General features: G+C 44.5%; 1 protein-coding gene across 1 annotated transcript in view; it reads left to right on the forward strand.

Annotated features, from left to right (window-relative positions):
- LOC124722244 (F-box protein At5g06550) overlaps positions 1–19754 on the forward strand; it is a 610244-nt gene that overhangs the window by 307191 nt on the left and 283299 nt on the right. The window contains exon 2 of the mRNA XM_047247434.1: positions 2751–2875. Coding sequence (XP_047103390.1) covers positions 2751–2875 — 125 coding nt within the window. The remainder of the gene's footprint in view (positions 1–2750; positions 2876–19754) is intronic.

Below are 19754 nucleotides of genomic sequence, written 5' to 3' on the forward strand. Positions count from 1 at the left end.
TACCAGCTTAGAGACAGAAGTGATGACACTTTCTGCAGGACCTGACCATCATTTCGCAGAACAATGCTCAAGCATGTACAGTGCAAGCTGTTACTGATTTGTTTGACTGATTGGGCTGCTAAGTGCTATACCACCAACTGCACTCCCCTGACTTAAGCCATCGTGAGTTCAACTCGATTTCTAAACTGAAGGAAACACTTCACGGCATTCCCTTTTGAACTGCTACAAATTCATCGGGCAATAGACCGCGTCGTTCGAACTGTCACTGTTAAGAGTATCCTACGACTTCCACATCGCTGGCAACGGGTTAAGCACAATACTGGTGACTACTTTGAAGGTCAGTAAAACTTTGAAACACGTATCTATTTTGTACGAGCTGTAAACAAATAGTTGGCACTATTAAAGTTCCAACCCTCGTAACTAGTGTAAAGATGGGTACCCCGTACAGAAAAATTAAAAAGGGCTTTGGAGAAAAGGGAAGCAGCTGTGTGAATTTCAAAAGCAAAGATGGAAAACCAGCACTAAGCAAAAAGGAAAATCTGAACGGTGTAAGGAGAATATAGAAGGGCTATACAAGCGAAATGTACTTGAAGGTAATATAATTGAAAGAGAAGAGAATGTAGATGAAGACGAGATGGAGATATGATTTTGTGAGAAGAATTCGACAGAGCAATGAAAGACGTAAGACGAAATAAGGCCCTCGGAGTAGATAAAATTCCCTCAGAACTACTAATGTCCTAGGGGAAGCCAGCTACAACAAAACTATTCTATCTGGTATACAGAAGAATGGAAAATCCTGTAGATGCCAACCGCAGGGAAGATCAGTTTGAATTACGGAGAAATGTAGGAACACGCGAAGCAATATTGAACCTACGACTTATCTTAGAAGATAGGTTAAGGAAAGGCAAATCTACGTTTATAACTTTTGTGGATTTTGAGAAAGCTTTTGAAAGTGCCGACTGGAATACTCTCTTTAAAATTCTGAAGGTAGCAGGGGTAAAATACAGGGACAGAAAGGCTATTTACAACTTGTACAGAAACCAGGCGGCAGTTATAAGAGTCGAGGGTCAAGAAAAGGATGCGGTAGTTGAGAAGGGAATGAGAGTGTTGCAGCTTATCCCGACGCCATTCAATCTGTACGTTGAGCAAGCACTAAAGACAAAAAAGAAAAATATGGAGAGGAAATTAAAGTTTAGGGAGAAGAAATGAAAACTTTGACGTTTGCCGATGACAATTTAATTTTGTGGGAGATGGCGAAGGACTTGAAAGAGCAGTTGAACGAAAAACTGGCTCTGAGCACTATGGGACTTAACTTCTGAGGTCATCAGTCCCCTAGAACTTAGAACTACTTAAACCAAACTTACCTAAGGACATCACACACATCCATGTGCGAGGCAGGATTCGAACGTTCGACCGTAGCGGTCGCGCGGTTCCTGACTGTAGCGCATAGAACCGCTCGGCCACTCCGGCCGGCGCAGTTGACCGAAATTGACAGTGTCCTGAAAGGAGGATGTAAGATGAACACCCAAAAAAGCAAAACAAGAATAATGAAACGTAGTCGAATTCGATCAGGAGATGCTGAGGGTATTAGATTAGGAAATGAGAAACTAAAAGTAATAGTCGGGCAGTAAAATTTCTGATGATGGCCGAAACACATACTGACTGAATTCCGTCCGAACAGCCCTTGGAAGGCCCAACGTTACTGACTTGCCTCCGTGTCATCCTGAGCCCACAGGTGCCACTGGATGCGGATATGGAGGGGCATGTGGTCAGCACACCGCTCACCCGGCCGTATGTCAGTTTCCGAGACCTGAGCCGCTACTTCTCAGTCAAGTAGCTCCTCAGTTTGCCTCACAAGGGCTGAGTGCACCCCGCTTGCCAACAGCGCTTGGCAGACCGGATGGTCACCCATCCAAGCGCTTAACTTCAGTGATCTCGGCCGAAGCTCATAGCATATAAAATGTAGCCTGGCAGTGTCAAGAAAAACATTTCTGAAGAAGAGAATTTTATTAACTTCGAATATAACTTAAGAGTTAGAAAGTCTTTTTTGAACGTATTTGCATGGAGTGTAGCCTTGTATGGAAGTGAAACGCGAACAGTAAGTAGTTCAGACAAGAAGAGAATAGAAGCTTTTGAAATGCTGATGATTGGATGGGTAGATACTGAATACAATTGAAAAGAAAAGAAATTTTTGGCAGAACTTGACTAAACGAAGGGAACGATTTGATGGGACACATTCTGAGACATCAAGGGACCGTCCAATTTACAATGAGAGGGAAGTGTGGGGGAGGATGGGGGGGGGTAAAAATTGTAGAGGGAGACGAGGAGCTGAATACAGTAAGCAGGATGAAATGGATGTAGGTTGCAGTAGTTATTCCGAGATGAAGAAGCTTGTCAGCATTGAGTATCTTCGAAACCTGCATCAAACCATACTTTGGACTGAATTACACAATAAAATCATTGCAGTTATATTATGATGATAGGTATGTGACATGGGGGGTGAGATATTGAGGATTGTTGTGACTAAGAAACCAATGAAGAAAACAGTGTGTAAAACTCACTTCGTCTCTCTGATCGCATCAACTTAAATTGAGCATAGAGAAACCTGACGTGACCAAAAACCGAATGATACACACATTAGACATAAAGAGTAACTAAAAATGAAATAAATTTGCTTATTTGCAATTATTTGTTTTGTCATTTTGTATTATTCACAGATTCACAAAGAGGGTGAATTCCTGTTGTTGCAGTGTACCATCCAAGCACCGGACATCATGACCAAAGTGTTCCGGCCACCAGAGAATTGTTCCATGTGTGTTGGTGTGCACCATGTAGAAAAAGTCGATAACATTTCACCAGCCGTCTTCGAAGAAAAGTGAGTAAATTAAAAATAAATTCTTTTAGTCGTTACTGAATGAACTCTCGTACGTTTATATTTCAAATATGTGAATCTAATTCATCCAACTGATTAGTTTGTAACGTGTAAATTTAAGCAACATATCTGCCTATGTTGGTAATGTAATTACTTATGTGAACTTTGATGTACGAGAGTGACATTAACATACATGCAGAGGAGAATTTTATAGATTCATGTTTAAAGTTCGAAATTAAATTACATTACTCGGTTTCCAAGGATCCCACAGCGAGGGGTCTCTTGGGATACTTTTCTACATCTACATCTACATGGATACTCTGCAAATCACATTTAAGTGCCTGGAAGAGGGTTCATCGAATCACCTTCACAATTCTCTAGTATTCCAATCTCGTATACCGCGCGGAAAGAATGAACACCTATATCTTTCCGTACGATCTCTGATCTCCCTTATTTTGTCGTGGTGATCGTTCCGCTCTATGTAGGTCGGTGTCAACAAAATATTTTCGCATTCGGGGGAGAAAGTTGGTGATTGGAATTTCGTGAGAAGATTCCGTTGCAACGAAAAACGCCTTTCTTTTAATGATTTCCAGCCCAAATCCTTTATCATTTCTGTGACACTCTCTCCCACACTTCGCTATAATACAAAACGTGCTGCCTTTCTTTGAACTTTTTCGATGTACTCCGTCAGTCCTATCTGGTAAGGATACCACACGACAAGCGTAGTGTAGGCAGCCTCCTTAGTAGATCTGTTACATTTTCTAATTGTCCTGCCAATAAAACGCAGCCTTTGGTTAGCCTTCCCCACAACATTTTCTATGTGTTCTTTCATATTTAAGTTGTTCGTAATTGTAATACCTAGGTATTTAGTTGAACTTACGGCTTTTAGATTAGACTGATTTATCGTGTAACCGAAGTTTAACGAGTTCCTTTCAGCACTATTGTAGATGATCTCACACTTTTCGTTGTGTTTAGGGTAGTAGGTGGAAGGCATTGACGAGTAGAATGTTCTTTAATTCAGATTTAACCAACATCATGACACAACTCGAACACTATGTCAACCGAAACCATAGTACATTTTTACACTTCACCAAAGAACCATAACTACAACATCCTGAATGTACGCTTCGGCAGTTGCTATAACGTATTGATGTAAATATGGATTGCAATGTCACGTTTTGTTCACGCAAAGAAATACGCGTGAGATGGCACGTGTTAGTAGTAGTCAAATACTGAAAGGAATTTTCTGCTCTCCAGAATTATATATCTGCTTATGAACTCATAGAGATGCTGAATCACTATGTCAAGGTTGAAGAATTTCTGTTTAAAGCTAGCAATATTTATTTGACACGAATTAATAAACAGACATCTGTGCGAGACCGGATCTCATGTTTATCGCAAGCAGTCAGGACAGCAAATCCTGTCCTCCTTCATATCCATCTCTCTGTGGCTGCGACTCCTATGGGAGAACGAGTGGTTGGTTATATGGAAAATAGGAAAAACTGTAAGTGATAAAGAGACAACATGAAATTTTTTATCGGTTCTGAAAGTCTACTCCTTTGTTCCAATTGGAGACTGCTCGCGATAAATAGGGGCATGGTTCGATTCCCCCTGTAGCGCAGTTGTTAATTTGTTACGACATATTAAAGTCGTAGTTGTTCCATTTTTGCAAAGTCCTGTGTCTGGTATACGACACATCCATTTCCCTATGGGGCGTACCGAGAGAACACTGTGGGGAAGCGAGATGTGAGTTCTCCATCCATGTCTCAGGCACGTAGTACGGCACTTGCCACGTGAAGTCCCCATTCTTCATCGCCCATCTCTTTAGCGAGTAGCTATGATGGACTATTCTGTCCGAATGTCGTGCCGGAAAACGAACGGATATACCACTGCTTCATATAGCATGTATTAAAGAGTGTGATCCTCAGGGCTTCAAAAGTGTGACATTCTTGCCCATTCACTGTACAGCAGGTAACTACAGTGGTCCTCACAGGTTATAATTATGATGTGGCCTTCGGTTGACGTCATTTGAATTTACATAACTACTATACGGGTAGCCACGATAACGACACTCAACAGGTGTTGGAGGGTGACCAGTAACTTCGTGTCTTCTGTCGGTGTTACCGTGTTCTATTGTATAGAAAAACCGGAAGACGTTGACTCTTAGATAGCTGTATGAAATAAGTACTGGATGTGGCAGAGGTTCAGTGTTATTTTAAAAATACTTTGTAATATCATGAGATTTTACTAAAAAATCCATAAAAATTATTCTCCACATACTTATAATGTGAATTAATTTTTCCAAAGACAGTATCGAAATTATCAAGCATAAGACTACGAAAGTTTTACTTCATACAGAGCACCTATAAAGAATCTGAGGGATCATCTTGAAAAGCTCTCCTACCGACGTTACTGATATGCAGCAATTTCAAAAATGTGCTCTTCGTGTCTGTTCGTAGATGTTGGTGACCATTCTTGTTACCCATCTGTATCTGTTGAGTGCAGGTGACTGTAACGGGAGTGTGGATAGTGTGGCATCATGTTTGTGTTGAGTGGTGACGAGTAAAGCATGAGGGTGAAACGCAGTGGCGGCTCATAGCCTACTAACCTCGTATAAAACTAAGGGTTCGTCCTCATCCTACGGACTGCTCATCAGAAACAGTTTTCGGTGCCCTCGCGTCTTGAGACACTCCGAAGAGGCTAAGAATTTAATCCAAAACATTCGCGAAAAACAGTGTGTGGCAGTCAGTCCCTGCTGCTCTATGACAGCTAATCGAACTTCAAACACAATTAAATTTACTAAAATTAACTTTACTGCCATTCAGTCGATTATCCGTTGCTCTTTCCACCTACACTCCCCCCCCCTCTGTCGTCCCCCCCCCCCTCCAACGAAGAGGATCACAACTCTTGTGAGTACGTGCGTGGCGAGTATAAAGCTCCAAGCCATTGCAGTACTTCTACCTCCCTTGTGCTACAATTTTACTGCCGGGCAATATCTTCTCTCCAACTTATTCTCTAGGACACATCCCCTTCTGACGAACTAGCTCGCTCGTAGAACGTCGATTCTGGCTTTAACCACTTCGTTCCCTTGTTTTACACCATATCCTTTAGTTAATTTATGTGCCGTCCTCACATCTGAGTTTCACATCGACTCTTTTCAGAAATTTTGCGGGCTGTAAGCGTATGGTCGCCCACTACCAAGCTTGGTAGTCAGTCATGATGCGAGTCGTCACGTGTCAAGACGGTGGTAGCCCCCTGACCTGGCAGGGATCACAGTGTTGATGCCTGAGCTGTTCTATCGTCGCGCTTGCCGAGGAGTATGTGCTTGTCTGTCCAGGGTGGCACTTGGAGCACTGATCTTCGTGGCAGGTGGCCTCTGCTCTAACTGTGTGGTGTCCATTGGGAGAGCCCTCGTTTGGAATAGGCGGCATCATGGTGGTTATTTGGAGTCAGGAAACGACCAAAGTTATCAGCCGGTGGCCACGAGGCCCCAGCAGTCTCCTCAGACAGACCGCCGTTTAGTAGGAAGGAAGGAAGGAAGAAAGAGTTTAACATTCTGTCGCAATTTAGTATCCATTGTTGTGACCCTAGGAACTTTCCTTCCTTGGCTACGCGATGAGAGGAAAGCAAAGCAACATGCGGAGAGTTATTCCCACAGTTCTTGGTTTGGACCCAAACAGGTGGAAGGTCCTTTCTCTCTACTAAACCAATGTTTGTGGATAACATTGAAAACATATTTGGCGAACTGTCTACATTTGGAAAGTTACGAAGTGGTTCCATCTGAATTCAGACTGCAAATTGTACCCAGTTCTGGGTGTTACTCTCTTGATGAAAGCCTGGCAATGTACCTGTTAGCGTTACACACAACAACCATGGAAAAAATATGATCGTTTGTATGCAGCCCCAACGACATCGATCTTTGCCGCTACTGTGGCCAGTATAACACGTCGTGGTCTCCTGGCCTTCATTGCTTACATATTCTGCCCTCACAATCATATTCCGCACATCAAGACTCTTCATTCGAACCCAAACTCGATAAGATAAAGTCAATGTTGTATGGATTCACGTAAACAATATGCAAATTACAAGTAAATCGCAAGTGCGCACCGAGGTTGAAATACTCGAGGCTGGCGTACACACACACACATTCAAGACACAACGGTCACAAAAGCTTTTAGTTCAGGAGAGGCAAACCGCACACCAGGAGGCCAGTCCCTTCAGAGGACGAGTCAATCAATCTACCTACGTCGGCCGGCGACCACCCGTAGAGCAGACAGCGTTTGCCCGAGTGAAAGGGAGAACGACCCCGTGTTCGGCTTAAAAGCAAATTCCGCTACATTGTGTGGGAGTCCCCAGCCTAAACATTCTTCCCAAACATAGCACACAGTTTCAGAGGTTTTCACAGGGAGACAGCAAACGCCAATCGCCGATGCTACAGATTTCCGGATTGGTCGCCTTAAACGAAACGTCATTCTCCAGTTTTAGAAGAGCAATGCTGATTGGCAGACGACTTTTCTGACGCCATGAGCTGAAGGAGTAATGGAAGAGGCTGAAAGATATACCCCTTCACGTCTGGCGTGGAGAGGGGCCGTTCCGTTGTCGCTCTTGGAGCGAGAACACGTAACGAGAGCGTGCGCGCTCGTACGTGTACTCAAAGAGCGAGGAACAAGTCTCTTCTCAGTGCTTCACTGGGAGAGCACCTCTGTCGAGAGCGAATTGGAGTGCGATTCCATATTGAATCCTTGCAATTAAGCGTTGTTCACTGTGTTGGCCGCCACACCTATTGTGCGGTGTGAACGGACAGAGTTATAGTTAAACACCTGCGAGTGAATTTTTGAGTGGCATCGCGGTGTACTGGTTATCTGACCGGTGTACCACGCCAATAGTTAGACTAGGGGCGAATAGGAGTCCTTGACTTCATCAAGGTGTAGGGAGAGTTTGATTGGCGAAGGTCAATCCAGATAGAATGAGAGTTATCTTATTGATCAGCAGCGAGCGGCGCAGACAGCAGTCATCACAGCTTACGGTATTGTGCGCTACAGCTCTTGCTAGCCCCATATTTCCTCCACAACAGTACACTTCACTGCATTTCACATGCGACAGCCTCGACCGTAACTAGCAACATTCTAACGGACAATTATTCAAGTTGAGTAGGTGCGGCTCTCAGCCTTTCTGCCAAGTCAATAACAATCTTAAACTCTGTATAGAAATTTCATTAGCGAATCCTATCCTTAAGAAGTAATTTCACATTCCAAAAAGAACCCGGCAATAACTTGTTCAGTTCGTAAGTGAAAGTGTTATTATGATTTCTCAGAATATAAGAATAATAATTTTCGTTAGTTTCATGTTTTTCTTACACTAACTAGCATTACTGCAGTACCCAAGTATCCCACTAGTTACATAAGAAATTTTGTGAATTTTTGTGTCATTTCCTTACAGTGGACCACTCCAGAAGATATTTATTGCTGAAAGTTTTTCAGGCATTTCCCTTTAGAATGTTAGAAGCGTCTGTCTGACTTCTGTAGTAGTGAGGGGGTGGAAATTGCATCTTGCAGGAGCCACAGGGTAAAGGGTTCTTCTCAGATTAATGTGTTGCGCAGAATGACAGAATCGCACCCACACGCTCACACCAGGTTGTCAGCGGTACTTGGTGTATTTACTCTCTCGACGTCGACATATGATAGTTGTGCAAATAAACGAAACCATGGCAAGTATAGGCCCTCCACTGTCGTGGGTGCTGAGACACCATCTTTGGGAAGCACTTTCCGCTCTCGGCTAGAGAAGCAGGTGCCTCCTCCAGCGTCTGCCAGTGACAGTGCTCCCTCTCTCTGAAAATCCACAGATCAGAGGCGCAAGACAAGTCAGTGGCTGAAGGAGCCATGGATTTTGGGCCTCAGAGCTGCCCACACTTCCTCCGTTCCTACACCCACAACAGATCAGTCCAAACAAGAATTTCGGCCACCAAAAGTTGTGAAAGAGAGGAAGAAGAAGAAATCTCGGCAGGAAACTGCTCCATTGATCCCAGTGGTGCCGAATCCCCCCACACGGTCGGATTCTGAGCCAATGTTCGTTGATATTGTTCCACACCCACTGGTGACAATGTTCCTGTCCACCTGGCTGCTTCACACCTAACCAGGGCACCCTCAATGTGCACCCCAATGCCACTGTAATGGATATTACTGTCATGTTCTGGAACTATAGCAACTAATCTCCTCTTGTTCTGCGATCTGATTTGCTCTCCAAGAAACACTTCGCTGATCACCATTACCCAACTGTTCGAGGTTGCTGTGTATTCTGTCCGAACATTGCTGGCCCTGAGAGCAGCGGGAGAGGTCTGTACATTGGTTCACACTGATGTCTTCAGCGAGTGGATTCCCCTCCATACTACGTTGGAAGCGTAAGAGTGCAGACGACCCCAGCGATCACAATTTGTAACGTTTATTTTCTTCCAGGCAGGACACTTAGTTATCCACTACCTTAATCCAACAGCTCCAACCCCTCCCCCTCCCCCCTCCTCGTTTTCCTTTACTTGGGGATTTCAGTTTGTACCACCCCTTTAGGAAAGTGCACATCATCTAGCAGGGACCTTTTGACTGACAACCTTCTTTCTGCTCTTGATTTTTGTCTTCTCAATGGCGGTGCTCCTCCCCATTTCAGTGACAAACGTGACATCTTTTCGGCTATCGACCTTGTGATCTCTTCTTCCAGTCTCGTGGCTCACAACAGAGGTCGCTACATGACGATCATGGTCACAGTGACCACATGTCCGGCCCCGGTAGCTGAGTGGTCAGCGTGACGGAATGTCAGTCCTTAGGTCCCGGGTTCGATTCCCGGCTGGGTCGGAGATTTTCTCCGCTCAGGGACTGGGTGTTGTGTCGTCCTAATCACCATCATTTCGTCCCCATCGACACGCAGGTCGCCGAAGTGGCGTCAAATCGAAAGACCTGCACCAGGCGAACGGTCTACCTGACGGGAGGCCTTAGCCACACGACATTTCATTTCATTTCAGTGACCACATTCTGGTGGTTCTACGATTTCCTTGTCACCGCCCAAAAAGACCAAGTTCCATACTGGGGTCTTCACAGATTCAACTAACAGTTGTATACCTCTGTTGCCACCTTCATCCCCTTCCGCCCTGACAGACTGCATCAACCAGGTTTGCATCAACATAGTTGTGGGAAAAAGCTCTGAACCGATCACCTGCGCCATATTCTGCTTTCTACAGGCCCATCTACAGCCAGCTGGGGCCATGTTGGACTAAAGACATTGCAATTGCTACTCAGGTTCGTCGAATGGTCCTGCAATGTCTCAAATGACATCCCTTACAGGCGATATTTCTCACTTTTAAGCTTCTTCGTGCTAAGGCTTGTTATCTAGCCAAACACAGTAAGAATGAATGGTGGGGGCGCTACAACCCCTATTTGGGAATTTATGCCTCTTCATCCTTGTTGTGAGCCAAGCTCCATAGTCCTCTGAGGCGCTTAAGATCAGCAATTGATCTGGATCTGTCCTTGAGCGATATTTGTACCTATGCATTGGTTCTTGCCGTACATCTTGCGACCCACTTCTGATTAATCTCAACAACGTGCTCTGCAAAATGCTTAAAAGGATGGTAGCCAAACACTTATGCCGGGACCTCGAATCATGGGACATTTTGTGCATTAGTGTGGCATCCATCAGAGACGATCCCCATCAGAGTATTTGGCTCAGACAGAAACAGCAATCCAACGTCAATTCTTTACTGCAATCTTTTTTGACTTGCATAAGTCATACGGCACTGCTTGGCGCCATTATATTTTACTAACTCTCCACTGCCGGGGCTTTTGAGGCTCTGTACCAATTTTTATTCATCAGTTTTCATCCCACTAGCTTTTCTATGATAGAAGAAAGATCAGAGTATAACGTCCCATCGATAACTAGTTCATAAAAGAAAACTCGGATTGTTTTAAGGACAGGTAAGGAAACCGTTCATGCCCTTTCAAAGGAACCATTCCAGGATTTGCCTAGAGCGATTGAGGGAAATCACAGGAAACCTAAATGTGAATGTTGGACACGTATTTGAACCGTTATCCTCCTGAATATGAGTTAAATGTGATAACCACAGCGCTGCCTCGCTCGGTTTTCGGGTTAAATAGGTACCTCCCTCAGCTCATCACAACTCCAAGAAAACGGCGTCTCACAGGGCTCTGTGCTGAGTGTTACACTCTTCTCATCGCCATCAATGGGCTAGTGACCTCCGTTGGGCCATTGGTCGCCCTCACACTATGTGTCGAAGACTTTTGCATTTGCCATAGCTGTCACTCTGTAGCCTTAGTCAAATGCCTGCTCCAAGGTGTCATAAACTTTGTTGCACAGTCCCGATTTTTTCCACCCCTCTTTGACAAATGGCTGCAATTGCTTCCTCCTATTTGTCAACTAAAAAGTAGTTGTCTGTAAAAACTTGACACTCTTTGGTCCATAGCCGAAATCTTTTGGGATCTTTTTGGATCACACTAATCTTCATATTAACCGGCGCAGGTATCATTGTTGGATCCAGTCCATCATCGTGGAGTAAGACTGACAACAGACACCTTCCAGACTAATCCTGTAGACAGTCTCCTTTTCCAAGGCAGGGATCTTCTCTACTTAGTTCCAATGATACCAAATCTTGCTCATATGAATGGCCAACTGACAGTTCCTAATCATCCAACTTACCAAATTCTTTTTGGATAGAATGAGATCGATGTCTTGATGCCTGCCCATAGGTGGGATTACCATCTGGAATGTGCTTTGGATGCTTCTGCCAATACCTCTGTCTAACCTCTTTAGAATGTGCTCCCTATGTTTCTCTGTGCACTGTCCCGTAGTTAGTTGCCAGACCATGAATTAAATCTACCACAAGGTCCTGCAGTTTCAGTCACCTCCATGACTATTCAGTGTCTGTTCCTCTCTGTTCTTCAGGAGTATCAGGATGCTCCCACCATTTACACTGATGCTTCTAACACCATGGATAGGATAGGATATGCTTTTACATCTCCTGCCAGTCAGCTGATAGCCATTAACTGAGCCCTGTGTCTTATTAAACAGACCTCCCTAGACCATGTTTTATTTTATAGTGTCTCAATGAGCACTCTTTAGGTTATTGATTGATGGTACTCGCCACCCTCTGACATCCGCTATTCATAATCTCGATGACTTCATCGTCGTTCTGCCTGCTCAGTTTTCTTTCTCTGGGTCCAAAGTCATGTGGGAATCCTAGGGAATGAACTGGCCAGCCGTCTGGCTAGAGAAGGGATTACACACCCAACATCCGTTCTGATCTGGATTCTTTGCCTAAAAAACTGGCGGACAAGTCATAGACTAACTGGTTTTCCATTTTCGCAAATATAATGTCTTAAACTACTTTCAGGGGAGAGTAGTGTAGTTGGATTTGGGGAATCTTCTGCCGCATGCTGTGTCTGAGGGACCCTCAAAACTACTTCCTTTGCCAGCTGCTTAAGCCATCCCTCTGTTATTCTGGTTGTGCTTAGATGTGGTTAGCCCCTTTTCCTGCCACACCTTATTTTCCGTTTTAGGGGTAGCACTCTGGTGACTAATGGGCTGATATTCCTTTGTTTACTGCTTTGACTATTAATGGGTTGGCGTGGGGGGGGGGGGGCGGGGGATGACTGTGGGAGGAACGGCCCTGTAGCATGCAGAGCCCTGGGGGACGATCAGCTCGCCCGCTCCACCTGCTGACATGATTATCACTCTAACCTCACTTTATTATTGCGGATTTTCTGGCCACAGAGAGGATCTGCTGAGACGTATGTACCGGCTTCGCCATATGCTTTTACTTCTCCTTTATTTCTCAAATTTGGCATCAACATTGCTTTCAGTGCCTCAGTGTTATCACCCCTACAAACTTTCAAGATCCGAGCAAATTTCTCGCGAACGCCTGCCCGAGGTTCCCTGCATCTCGGCCTGTCAGGACAGAGTATCGTGGCATGGCCTCCGACCCCGCACCCTAGATGGCGTTCGCTTTCTATAGAGGGGCGACAGCCTGTCATCCACGACGTATTTGCGTGTAACTCAAACTTTCACGCAGTCAGAGACAATGGATTTCCAAGTAATTGTTTAGTTGCCAAAAGTTGATAATTCTAATTTTTGGAACAGTAATGTCACCATGCGCACTAAACTGCTCAATTTCAAATGATAATATAAAATGCCAAGAGGTTCAATGCCGACAGGCAATCTACAGACTCAAGAAAGTCTGGAACCACATACACGCGTACATAAAGAGAAAAACCTAAGTACTAAGCTAAAGAAAAGGAGAAGGTACCCCAGTAGTCAGATTATTTGAAATAGTAGCAATTAAGGTACGAGTAATGCTTTTAGGTACTAACAGAGTTTTATTTAGCTTAAACTGGTTTATAGAAACCGGAATTCGTCAGATTTAAAGTCAACTCCGAAGTATTAACTGAATAGGTAATACGTTACACGTTGACTCAGTGGGCACTAATATTTTTCTTCCATTCTGATGGAGATTACTCAGTGCTTAGGGATCTTGACGCCGCGTTACGCTCACCGGCAGCGACTACTTCATTCTGCATCCCCACGAATTCCGTAGCTTTCGGCGTCTGCTTAGTCTACACGCTGGGAAGGTGCTTCAAAATTGATTCTAGAGGCAGATAACCTAGTTGAACAGATGAGGGTGAATCAGGAGTGCTGTTTAATCATTGAAAACTGCAGTCTGTGTCCAATCAACGGAAGTATTGCCCCATTTGCAACGACCACTGTGGGTACCGAAAACAATACTTGTTGGGTAGGTGTCGAAGCGAAGTGTGGGCGATTTTCACCGAGTTCTTATGCTTATTACAGGCTTCGTGCTACAGCCACGAGTTACGGGGGTAATCCCAAAAGTAAGGTCTCCTATTTTTTTATAAGTATATAGACCTGTTTATTTCTACAATGGTTTACATCAGTTTACAGCTTGAACATTTAGCTATTTTTCGAAATAATCACCATTTCTGTCGATGCATTTTTGTAGACACTGTGGCAGTTTTTGTATGTCCATGTCATACCAGCTCGCCGCCATGCTGTTCAGAAAGTTATGAATCTCTTCTTTTACCTCGTCGTCGGATCTGAATCGCTTTTAACGTAGGGAACAGATGATAGTCACTGGGCGCCCAGTCAGGACTATAGGGTGGGTAGGTGATTATGTTCCACTGAAACTGTTGCAGGAAAGCAACGGTTTGCCGAGCGATGTGTGGGTGATCGTGTACCCCTCAAGGAGAGTATGTACGCCCTTGCTCAACATTCCTCTTCTCCGGTTCTGAATTGCCCGTTTGAGCTTTTTCAGAGTCTCACAGTACCTGTCAGCGTTAATTGTGTTCCCAGTGGGCATAACGTCGACCAACAATACCCCTTTCCGATCCCAAAAAACGGTTGTCATGACCTTATCGGCAGACTGCGTTTGTTTGAATTTACGCGGCCTTGGCGAAGAAGGATGCCGCCATTGGCGTGATTGTTGCTTGGCCTCAGGTGTAAAGTGGTATGCCCAGGTTTCGTCACCCGTGACAATTGAGTCCAGAAAGTTGTCCTGTTCGGCTGCAACGTGATGAAGAAATGCGCGGGAAGTATCAACTCGTTACCGCATGTGGTGCTCAGTCAGCATGCGTGGCACCCATCTTGCGCACACCTTCCGGTAGTTCAATGTTTCCGTTAAAATTCTGTGAGCGGTGCTTCGGGAAACCTCAGAACGAACGTGCAGAGATCATCCAGGGTGATCGGGCGATCTTCACGCATGCTTTGCTCCACCTTCATCACTCTCTCCTCAGAAAATAACAGTCTCCCGCTCCTTTGTTCGTTGTGAATTTCGGTCCTACCAGCTGCAAACTCTGTACACCACTTACAAACATTTTTGACATCCATGCACGACTCACCATACACTTCCGTTAATTGGCGATGGATTTCAATCGGCGCAGTGCCCTTTGCGTTCAAAAACCGGATAACTGCGCGCAATTCGCACTTGGCGGTAACATCCAACGGGAGCTCTATTCTCAACGACTGCCAAGCCGAGACTGAGCGCTTCACAGCGGCGTGCGCATGTTTACACACAGCGCGTGAAGCACTCTTCATAACAGTGTGACCAACTGCCACACAGTTCTGTACTTATAAAAAAAATAGGAGACCTTACTTTTGGGATTACCCTCGTAGTTCACAGATTTACGTACCAAACTCGTAAACTCTTTCTGCGAATATTCCGTAGTACGTATGAACACGGAATGTGTTTTTGAAGGTGCGCACTCATGCTCAAATCAAGAAATGTAGCCCGCTTTTAACTGCAAAAAAGAAAAAGTTGAATACGATGCGGACTCCCACTACGACACGTCCGGATTCCCCCCTTAGCTTCCCCACCCTTGCCGTCGCACTGTCCTGCCTCACTACGACAAAGATAGCTCTTGTCTGTACCATTAATATCCGTCGTCTGGCACCCACACCTCTTTTCTCAAACGGATTTATTCTCGTATCTTGTATCCTTTCTTACGTGCATATAATTTACAACTTTTATCCATTATGGAGGTGACTGGTTGCAGTAATTTCTGGAAACATATATAATTTATATATCGGCACTATCTCTTTCTAATTTAATTCTTAGGTTATTTAGTTTCGTTCCATCTTAATATCTGAGACATTTTTATTTTACACCTTGAAATCAGCATCTTGTTTCTCTCCTCCTGTCAGCGCACTCCCAGAAAAATTTCCTTATTTGGTCATCCTACAAACGACACAGCGTAGCTTTGGCTTATGCGTTACAACACTGCCTTACACTTTGCCACCAAAATTAAATGCGAACTTTATTTTTCACTGAGTGAAGCATAATCGTTAAAAGTGATGATCAAGAACTTTCACGTCATCATCTCTTCTCCCATTGCCCACCAAATGCCGATGGTGGAAATTTGAATCGGCTACTTCCAAGAAACGTACTACCGACCGTTAATAAATTCTGAGCATGCACTATCATTTATAAGTCAAGACAAATGGAACTTAGTGTGACAGCAGTTCAAACTCGGATCTCCTGCTTACTGTGAACAGTGGCTTTCAGCATTTCGGTCAGTACAGCACGCTTCCAGGACCGAATAAACATTCAGTGACACTGTTTCGAACACTGCGATGAGAGATTCTCCCGATGGGCATGTGGGAATATCACCACCACTAAAATGGATACGACGCCATACTCTATGCCCTAGTTGTGTAAAGCGACTACAGATATGCAGGAATTTCTTCTTCGAATTCCAGTGTAGTGCATATTTTCATTTTTCATGGTATATCCATTCTATAATTTATAATAACAAGAACCGAACACATGACTCAACACAAATTCTACGCATAGTGAAAATTTTGATCTTCTAATATTTTAATTTTTTTCACATAAAATAATAAATTTTGAAGTTATGTATTTATGCGAAGGCTGTTTCAGATAAGAGTTTTTAAATTCTGTTGACAGTTATCTGAGGAATAAGAAAAGTGTTAGATAAGACTCTATCACTTTCATAATGGTTGCATGTCGTATGGCGCTTTTTATGAAGGAGTATTACAGACAAATTCTAATGTCGACAACAACAAAAAATGCTAAAGAAAATATTTCCACACCATCATATGGAAAACATGACATTACATGTTGTGTAACATGTCGTCACTGCTAATGAGTCGGAATACGACTTATTTTATTCTTCTTTTTTTACAATGTTCGCTGTTTAGAATTTTCTGTTAAGAAGATGAGCATAATGCAATGATCATGGATAGTTTCCTGTTGAATCAGGTATGTTCTTGTGAATGTATGAAGAAACAAGAATATTATAACAACTGTGGTTTACTGCAGAATTTTTTTACATGGGGCAGTCAAAAAATGGTTCAAATGGCTCTGAGCACTATGGGGCTTAACTACTGAGGTCATCAGTCCCCTAGAACTTAGAACTACTTAAACCTAACTAACCTAAGGACATCACACACATCCATGCCCGAGGCAGGATTCGAACCTGCGACCGTAGCGGTCACGCGGTTCCAAACTGAAGCGCTTAGAACCGCACGGCCACACCAGCCGGCTTGGGGCAGTCAAAGAAAAAGGAGAAACACGGGAAAAATAAATAAACTGTTTATTATTTCAAAAGTAATCGCCATAATTGTTAATACATTTATCCCACTGTGACACGAGACGGTCAATACCTTCTTGGAAAAATGTTTGCGTTTGGCTACGGAACTGTGATTGTACACAGCCAGGCGTGCACCCGTACGTCCGAAGCAGATCGACGGCCATGATTGTTTCTAAGAGAAATATGGGAATCGCATGAGGATAGGTAGGAACTGTACGAAGGATGTGTAAGGATTTCTCAGCGTACCTTCTGCAGCGTAGTCGAAAGAATCTTGGCAACATGTAGGTGCGCATTATCCTGCAACAGAATTTTGCCGGCTGCCAACATTCCTGTGTGTTTGGACTTCACGATTTGCTTCAATTTTTTGCAAGGTGTCCACGTAACGACGTGTATTAATTGTGCCGCCGTGTTCCAGAAAGTCAATGAGCAGCGGTCCCTTCCAGTTAAAAAAAAAAAAAAAAAAAAAAAAAAAAAAAAAAAAAAAAAAGTGTTCATGACTTTCACGGAGCTGCCTGGCCTTTTGTTTCGACTACGCTGCAGAATTTTCGTTGGGGAGCACTTACACATCCTCCAAAAAGCCCCAATTTCTCCTCACGCGATTCCCATATTTTGGAACTGTGCAGTAAGACAGTCGTGGCCGTTGATTTGCTTCGGAGGAAGAGATGCACGCCTGACTGGGTACAATCACGGTTCCGTAGGCGACCACAACATTTTTCCATGAAGGTATTCAACGTCTCGGCTCATAGTGTGATAAATGTATTACACTGAAGAGTCAAAGAAACTGGTACACCCGCCTAATATCGTGTACGGACGCCGCGACCACGCAGAAGTGCCGCAACACGACGTGGCATGGACTCGACTAATGTCTGAAGCAGAGCTGGAGAGAAATGACACCATGAATCCTGCAGGGCTGTCCATAAATCCGCGAGAGTACGACGGGGTGGAAATCTCTTCTGAACAGCACGTTGCAAGGCATCCAAGATATGCTCAATAATGTTCATATCTGGGGAGTTGGTGACCAGCGGAAGTGTTTAAACTCAAAAGAGTGTTGCTGGAGCCACTCTGTAGCAATTATGGACGTGTGGGTGTCGCATTGTCCTGCTGGAATTGCCCAAGTCCGTCGGAATGCACAATGGACATGAATGGATGCAGGTGATCAGACAGGACGCTTACGTACGTGTCATTTGTCAGAGTCGTACCTAGACGTACCAGGGATTGCATATCCCTCCAACTGCACACGTCCCACACCGTTACAGAGCCTCCAGCTGCCTCAACAGTCTCCGACTGACATGCAGGGTCCATGAATTCATGAGGTTGTCTCCATAGCCCTACACGTCCATCCGCGCGATAAAATTTGAAACGAGACTCGTCCGACCAGGCAACATGTTTCCGCCGGCCGAAGTGGCCGCGCGGTTCGGGCGCTGCAGTCTGGAACCGCGAGACCGCTACGGTCGCAGGTTCGAATCCTGCCTCGGGCATGGATGTGTGTGATGTCCTTAGGTTAGTTAGGTTTAACTAGTTCTAAGTTCTAGGGGACTAATGACCTCAGCAGTTGAGTCCCATAGTGCTCAGAGCCATTTGAACCATTTTTTTAGCAACATGTCTCCAGTCATCAACAGTCCGATGTCGGTGTTGAGGGGCCGAAGCGAAGCGTAAAGTTTTGTGTCGTGCAGTCATCAGGGGTACACGAGTGGACCTTCGGTTCGAAAGCCTATACCGATGACGTTTCGTTGAATGGTTCGCACGCTGAGACTTGCTGATGGCCCAGCATTGAAATTGCAGCAGTTTGCGGAAGGGTTACACTTGTGTCACATTGAACGATTCTCTTCAGTCGTCGTTGGTCCCGTTCCAAGGATCTTTTTCTGGTAGCAGCTATGTCGGAGATTTGATGTTTTACCGGATTCCTGATATTCACGGTACACTTGTGAAATGGTCTTACGGGAAAATCTCTACTACTCGGAGACGCTGTGTCCCATCGCTCGTACGCCGACTATAACACCACGTTGAAACTCACTTAAATCTTGATAACCTGCCATTGTAGCAGCAGTAACCTATCTAACAACTGCATCAGACACGTGTTGTTTGATATAGGCATCGGCGACCGCAGCGCCGTATTCTGCTTGTTTACATATCTTTCTATTTGAATACGCATGCCTATAGCAATTTCTTTGGCGCTTCACTGTAAGAGTTTTGGAGATTACTTTCGAAATAATAAACTGTGCACTTACTTTTTCCAACAGTCTGGTTTGCATTTTGTTGCCCGTCGTATATGCAACTCACAAGGTCAATCGAAGAACAGAGAGGAGGACTATGAAATTGGCTTGGTGTAGGGGCATTCCTGACATCCATGAGTAGTGACTTTGCTCAAACCAGAGAAAATCCTACTCAGGATGGCTGAAAGGAATTTGAACCATGATCAAGTCGAATGAGACTCTGTCCAGTGTTACACCCATCACATCCCTTACTCAGTATAGGGTTAAGCATGCTGCTCACAGCAGATCTTTGGCCAGATCTTACAGCTGTCTCAAGTGAGTTCTTGTAGACACAGTTAAAATGACCGGCACTCGTAATGCAAGACTCATCTGCGAAAATCTGTGTGTGTGTAATGCACAGGAGCTTTTATGGAGAAACAGCCCCACGAAAGTCTATACGAAGTGATAACTCAGATGGCCCTGGAATATGCATCTTCTGAAAGCCGTACGCATGTACACTCGTGTGCAGAACGTAAGGAGAAATGTAGCCTTCGCATGATGCGTCACTGCCAAGTA

The sequence above is a fragment of the Schistocerca piceifrons genome, chromosome X, assembly GCF_021461385.2.
Source record: "Schistocerca piceifrons isolate TAMUIC-IGC-003096 chromosome X, iqSchPice1.1, whole genome shotgun sequence".
NCBI classification, from domain to species: domain Eukaryota; kingdom Metazoa; phylum Arthropoda; class Insecta; order Orthoptera; family Acrididae; genus Schistocerca; species Schistocerca piceifrons.